This window comes from Herpailurus yagouaroundi, unplaced genomic scaffold, assembly GCF_014898765.1.
Source record: "Herpailurus yagouaroundi ecotype Mexico unplaced genomic scaffold, PumYag 28, whole genome shotgun sequence".
Taxonomy (NCBI): domain Eukaryota; kingdom Metazoa; phylum Chordata; class Mammalia; order Carnivora; family Felidae; genus Herpailurus; species Herpailurus yagouaroundi.
In genome coordinates, this window is record NW_024412376.1 from 125,008,710 (window position 1) to 125,016,045 (window position 7,336).

The 7,336-nt window shown below is 44.2% G+C and overlaps 1 protein-coding gene across 6 annotated transcripts in view; it reads right to left on the reverse strand.

Moving 5' to 3' along the window:
• Nucleotides 1-613: 613 nt before the first annotated feature.
• PDGFRA (platelet derived growth factor receptor alpha) overlaps nucleotides 614-7,336 on the reverse strand; it is a 53,155-nt gene continuing 46,432 nt past the window's right edge. For all 6 annotated transcript variants that reach the window (XM_040483374.1, XM_040483397.1, XM_040483416.1 and 3 more), the window contains exon 23: nucleotides 614-3,717. In XM_040483374.1, coding sequence (XP_040339308.1) covers nucleotides 3,570-3,717 — 148 coding nt within the window. In that variant the 3' untranslated portion in view covers nucleotides 614-3,569. The remainder of the gene's footprint in view (nucleotides 3,718-7,336) is intronic.

Genomic DNA, 7,336 nt, shown 5'->3' on the forward strand with positions numbered 1-7,336 from the left:
GAGTGGGGAGAGGGGGTATACGGGAAACCTCCGTACCTTCTGTTCAATTTTGCTGTGAACCTAAAACTGCTGTAGGAAATAAAGCCGATTTAAAAAAAGGAAAAACAGCACTTTACAAAGCGTTACGTAAATACCATTTAGGTAAAACATGAAGCAAAAATAGAGATGTATATACGGATACATAAGCAGATGCACGGAGAGGAGAGCGGAAAGATAAAAGATGCAATTCGGCCTCTGGGAACCCGGACAGGGACAGGGAAGAAGATATGGTGAAGAAAGCCTTTAATCGCTCGTATCACACACACCTACAATGTTTGAATGTTGCAAATGCACTCCTGTGCTCCTGCGGGGGAGAAAAACACGATGCAATAAAATGCTATTCAAACAAACAAACAAAAGGATTGAGGATGAGCCAAGTGCCGGTTATCTTTTAAGTTAAACGCTGTGTCCGAAAACTAACGCGCTCAAATAACGTTTAAATCTTAAATTTCCCATTGGTTTCATCAAAACCACGATATGAAGCCCTACTGAAATACTGCTCAGAAAGCGCATTGAACAAGATTGCTTTAATTTATGTGATTCAGCTAAAAACAAAAATGCTGGGACCTTAGTGTAACTTTAAATTATATATATCATTTATTGAAATATAAAGATCTTCATTTACATGTTTTAAAACAAAAACACGAACGGGGCGTTCTGTAATACATTTTTTTATCAGTAGACCCTACCTATTGAGTTACTTCACAAACATTCACCACACCACTGTTTTGGAAACACTTATGTATTTTTCTCTTTATTTTTCTAAAATATAAATTTTGGACATTCAAAAGTGCAACAGTTAATGTGCCTGTGGGGAATATCACAGTCAAAAAAAAATATAAACAAAGGCAGTGATACAGCTTGTCATAAATGTTTTGGCAGTATTCTCCAAGTCTATAAAGAAATACATATATACATATTGATGTATAACATCATTTTATGTCACGTCCCTCTTCACAAAAATAGGACCGTTTGTACAGATTGGCAGACCACATTTTAAGGACATCATTGATCATTTAAAAAAGAAGTCACAAATTGTGTTTCTCAGGCCAGCTTTGATTGTCTTCATAAAAACAGAAAGCAGGAAGGATTGGCAAATTTTCATCTGGGGATTTTGCAGGAGGCCAAAAAGGAAACAAGTCTGTGATACAATGAAAATACTGTTCAAAAAAATAAGATGCAGTCACACAAAAACTTAGGTGGGAGTATTCATTAGGACTGGAACCTGCTTGTCTGAGAATTTTCATCCAGCCCCATGATGTCACACAAAATTCAAAGGAACATCAAAATGCAAAGCACCAACAAAAGAAGGCTGTACAAGGGAGAGTGAGCGATAAACAGAATGCTTGAGCTGTGATTCTAGAAACACAAATGTATTTCAAGTCTAATTGGCTCTACAGAACCTAGTCAGATTTTCTTTTTTAATTGGCCAATCTGGCTCAGTCTTCACACTTAGTATGAAAAAGGTGGGTAAGAAAGTTGGGGCTCGCACTGAGATTATACCACCAGGTAGTCAAGTACCTTGTTTCTGCTGCGACTTCTTCCAAGGAGCACGGACGGTGATTGCGGCAATCACAGCCCATGTTTCATTCATATGGTGTCAGCAATTAAGCAGTAGCGCAGAGAATGCCAATGAACCCACCCCAATCCGTCTGACAGTGTGGATGGAGGTGACAATGTGTCCTGCTATGTCACCCCAAAATTTCAGCACAACTTTTTAGTTTTTTTTTTGTTTGTTTGTTTTCACCAAAATATTAACCTGGTTATACAGAGACCTGGCACTCTAAATCGCATCATTTTTGTACATGCCTCTGGGGGGCTGGAGGGGGGGGGGCGGGTGGCAAGTTCAGGTCCCCCATGCAGTAGGGAGCAATGTCTTTACTTTTGGAAAGACCTGCTAAACCAAGACTTTGCTTTCGCAGCCTCAGCTAAGACTGGAAAGTTAAATTAAGGGCAGCAATTGCCACATATATGGCATTAAACGTCACTGACCCAAAGCCAAGGACTTAAATGGTAGGCTTCCTGCATGGCTGACTTCTAGCCTAGTTCCAACTTTCAAATTATCTGTGTCCCATGGCAACTTCCTGTACCCTAAGCTGGTGTTGCCCAAACCTGGCTAATCAAAACAGCCAGGGAGTTTATAAAAAGACAGGTTCCTACTCCTGACCAGACTTAATAATTCAGAAGATCTGGGGTGGGGACCTAGAATCTGGTGTTCCCAGTTGCGATCCCATTTGGGAACCAAGGATCCAGGCTAATGCGTATGCAGTATTCATTAAATAATGCCTTTATGTTCTCACAGTTTCAAACTATTTCTCTTTGGGGTATGAGATGAAAGAAAGGGGGCTGATATTCAAGACATCCTTCTGACCCTTCTAGGGTTTGTAACATTTTAAAAACACAGATTTGGGGATCCACCAAAGTTATCACCAAGCATGAAAACGACCTCTGCAAATCCAGTCTTTTTACCGATGATTGTATTTTCCACTGGGTAGTAACATGACAAGTCATGTTAGGCATAGGCTTATGCCTTTAGATTGCGAACATTTAGGATTTCGGGGTTTTGTTTCTTTCAAATCCCATTACTTCAGAGGGCAGTTAATTGTTTTTAGTACAACGGATTAGGGAACCTATTCGGCACACAGTTAAAAACACTGACTTCCTGGAAGACACTACTTTTACTGTTCTCTATGTTCAACTAAATTTAATCCACTAAAGCTATTACCATATTTTATAGAGAAACATCGGTTATTTGATATAAATGTCACAAACTGTCAAACTTGTCACCTACTTAGTAAGAATCTTTTTTTTTAAATTGTGCTTTCTCTGTAGGGAAAACGTGTTACACATTACACATGTAGCATTACTGAATAACAGTAGATTACAATATGAAAATGAGTGGGTGGGCTTCTAAATGACCCAAATCTAGTAAACGAGATTGGTTAATTATTATTCTTTATCTCTTTAACACTAAAAAAAAAAAAAAAAAGTAAGATGCTATAGTACCAGTACCTTTTAAGGTTCAAAAGTGGTTTTGCATGTACTTCCCAGGAAAGTTCAACGGCAACTGATACCAGGTTTCAAGCAGGAAGTACATGGATGGGTTGAGTGGTCTCTTCAGAAGTCCAGAGTAGTTAATAGAAATCTAAACACACCCTCAGTTAGAGTTATTTACATAATTACAATGCTGGAGTTTTCTCGTAAATAAAAATCGTGTATGTTGGACTCTCACCAATGCCCTTGAAACACAAAGTTCACCTTCCGTGGCCTATTATTTCTTTGTCCATCTATCTCCAAACTTCACACACCGCTGAGATGCTATTAAAGCATTGCAAGGGCAACGCTAAGAAAGTTCATTCCGAAATATCCCATTCATCCATATTTAGAAGGCTCCCTGAGGCCCTTGGCTGGGAACTTCTCTTTACACATCGTCCAAGTCCTCCTCCCCAACTTTGCATTGCAATAAAGTGGTTTTCTTAAAGGGATCCAAGGTGGCTCCAAGAGTGGAAGGTGCCCCCTGAATCTGCCAGTCACAGGAAGCTGTCCTCTACCAGGTCTGAGGAGTCTATGCCAATGTCATCCATCATGTCGATGTCCTCGATGGTTTCATCCTCTCTCTTGACGAAGGTAGAGCTGCTGGAACCTGTCTCAATGGCACTCTCTTCTGAGGTCTGCGAGCTGGTGGAGGGAGAGAATAGGAAAGGTTAAGCCCAGTACAGACCGACGAGACCACGGTTGTGTGACTATGGTGGCCGCACCCCCCCCCCCCCCAAAGGCAAAGGAGCTCTTTCTGCAAGATCCTTTGGCCACCGAATTAGGCAAGATCCTGCCACCAAGCCAGACAGCTACTCATCATCCACCACACTGCAGGGGGCCCAGTGGAAAACCAAGAACCCCCAGGTCACCTTCACCCTTCCGCCTTCCTTCTCTCTCGTCAAATCTTTCGGCAGAGCTGCTAACACGCTGCCACGATTCTTTCCCTACCCAGTCCTAGTGGAAAAGAGAGTAAGCAGTGCCTGGTCAAAAGACAGAGGGGGATGAAATCAGCTGCAAACCATAGCGCAGCCAGTCCCTTGCTGTGAAATTTCCCGAGCACCCAAATGGTGTTGTCAGCATCTCACCCCACGCCCCTGGAATGCCTTCCTCCCCCTCCTCTTTATACCCACCCCCCACGTTCCCTGGCCCCAGTCATGAAGGCGGGTGAAGACTCCTTACTCACTAGAGTAGCGGCCGAAAGGGAGCGTTCTATCGTCAAAAAGCCTTAGGTCTGGAATCACCCACCACTTAGTAGCTGTGGGAGTCACATGAGTCACTTAACTCCCTGAACTTATTCCCTGGCTTATAAGATGGGATGACAGGGGCACCTGGATGGCTCATTCAGTTCAGCATCCGACTCTTGATTCTGGATCAGGTCATGATCTCACAGTTCATGAGTTCGAGCCCTGAGTCAGGCTCTGTGTTGAAAGCACGGAGCCTGCTTGGGATTCTCCCTCTCTCCCTCTCTCTCTGCCCTTCTCCCGCTCATACCCCCTCTCAAAATAAGTAAATAAAAACTTTTTAAAAATTACGTTAAATAAAATGAGATGACAATAGTACCTGACAATATTCCTATCTGTTAGGGAAATTAAATAAGGTAATAACCATAAAGCACTGAGCACAGGACCTACAACATACTAAGTGTCCAATAAATATTAGTTATTACTATTATTATTGTTATCACTCAAATCCTTACCTGATTAGGGCCTGAATATCAGATATCAGGAAACAGTTGTTAATTTTCTCACATGTGATCATGCTGTTATAATTATGTAAGAGAGAGAGTATCCTTATTCTTTTTTTTTTTTTTTTTAATTTTTTTTTTTCAACGTTTATTTATTTTTGGGACAGAGAGAGACAGAGCATGAACGGGGGAGGGGCAGAGAGAGGGAGACACAGAATCGGAAACAGGCTCCAGGCTCTGAGCCAACAGCCCAGAGCCCGACGTGGGGCTCGAACTCACGGACCGCGAGATCGTGACCTGGCTGAAGTCGGACGCCAACCGACTGCGCCACCCAGGCGCCCCGAGAGTATCCTTATTCTTAGGAGATGTTCGCAGGAGTTTCAAATGTTTTAGCAAGGAAAGAAAAGTAGGGGTGTGTATGTGGTACATGTATATTTACATATCATATGTTATTAAATATGTAGTATTGGGGCACCTGGGTGACTCAGTCGGTTAAGCATCCGACTCTTGATTTTGGCTCAGGTCATGATCTCATGGTTCATGAGATCGAGCCCCACGCTGGGCTGTGCACTGACAGTGTGGAGTCTGCTTGGGATTCTCTCTCTCCCCCACCTCTCTCTGCTCCTCTCCTGCTCACACATGTGCTCGCTCTCTCTCAAAATAAACTTAAAAAAAATATGTAGTACATATTATTATATATTATGTATAGACACAACATAGGTATAACTACATATATATACATATATATGTATATACGTGTATATATGCATATATATGTATGGTTAGATAAACCACACATGGCAAAATGTTAACAACTACTAAAGCTAAGTGGTAGATGGATTCACTCAATCTTTCTGAACGTTTAAAATTTCTCACAAGGATTTTTAGAAAAATAATTCTCCCTAGTCTCTAGCCCGTCATGATTCCCTGTCTTCCTGTCTCTGAACTCTTACCGCCTTGTCATTATCCTGCCTTGGATTGCGAAATTTCTATATATATCTTTTTGCCACAAGCAGGTTATCTGCTGATAGGCAGGACGGTCTGCTCTCACCGTGGGGCTGCAACTGTGGACATAACACAGAAACCATACCATTGGCTGGCCAGCCAGAGGAAGCAGTCTCACACACATGCCCAATAGGGGCTCTCAGCCCTGCTGGCTGTTTCCTTCCCGAAGGGCCAGGCCTGACTCCTCTGCCTCTCCCCCTCCTCTCTAGGTCAGTTCAGTTTCCAGGCAGAAAACTGAGCCTGGCGTATAGAAGCCCATGCGAAATGGTCTGCTGCCATCCATCCCAAAGGTGGCCTGGAGAGTTCTTAGAACCTGCAGGTGACTACACTGAGGTGTCTTTTCACAACCCCACAGATTGGGCCTTTCCCTAGGACTGAGAGCTTCTGTCTCCGTTCTTACTTTGTACTCTACCCTCCCCTCGGCTTACACCCTGGTCCTGGAGCTTCACTGTGAACCCCAAGTCCACTTGGCTGGTCTTGACAACCATGTTGTCCCAACAACCTCTCTCTCTGGGAAGCCAGCCCCGGTTCATGGGGCCCTGGCCAATAGCTGGAGGCTGGAGTCAACCTTTGGAGATGGCCCTAACCCAGACAGGACCTGCATTTATGAGACTGCTCTAGATGCTGTGATTTGGACTAAGGTCCCCTCCTTGGGGGCAAGTTCTACAGCTGAGTCCTACAGTGGAGTCATTCCCCTTGCACTGACTCTCCTGGGCCTGACATGCTCCTCTCTCGGCCAGTCTAACTCACAGAGAGAAGGCAAGGGTATGGGCGTGGAGGAAGCTAACTTCCACAGAGACTCAGCACGAGATCATCCTTGCAGCTTGCCAGGCTTCATGGTGGTCCTAAAGCTGATGACTGGGCTGACTTCTGAGTCCCAAGCCACAGTGCCCATCTTGTGACCCAGGGCCTGGCTCCTGATATCCCTGACCCAGCAGCCCCAAACCCTCTATAGCAAGCAAGGCCCAGTCTTTCTCATACCTATTCCCCTCCCAAGGCCAAGCCCCCTGAGCCCAAGAAGATTCCACAGGATCATCATGCTTTCCTAGACCTAGAGCATCTCAGCCCTGGGATCCCCCTTCACTAGGATAGGCTGAACTGTGTCCCCCTCCCCACCCCCACAAAACTCACATGTGAAAGCCCTAATCCCCATTGTGATTATCTTTGGAGACAGGGCCTTTAAGGAGGTAATCACAGTTAAATGAGGTCATTAAAGTGGGGCTCTCACCCAATAGAAACGGTGTCCCTGTAAGAGGAAGAGACACCTGTGATACACACACAGAAAAAGACCATGAGAGGACACATTAAGAAGATGGCCAGGGGCGCCTGGGTGGCGCAGTCGGTTAAGCGTCCGACTTCAGCCAGGTCACGATCTCACGGTCCGTGGGTTCGAGCCCCGCGTCAGGCTCTGGGCTGATGGCTCGGAGCCTGGAGCCTGTTTCCGATTCTGTGTCTCCCCCTCTCTCTGCCCCTCCCCCGTTCATGCTCTGTCTCTGTCTGTCCCATAAATAAATAAAAAACGTTGAAAAAAAATTAAAAAAAAAATAAATAAATAAAAATAAAAATAAAAAA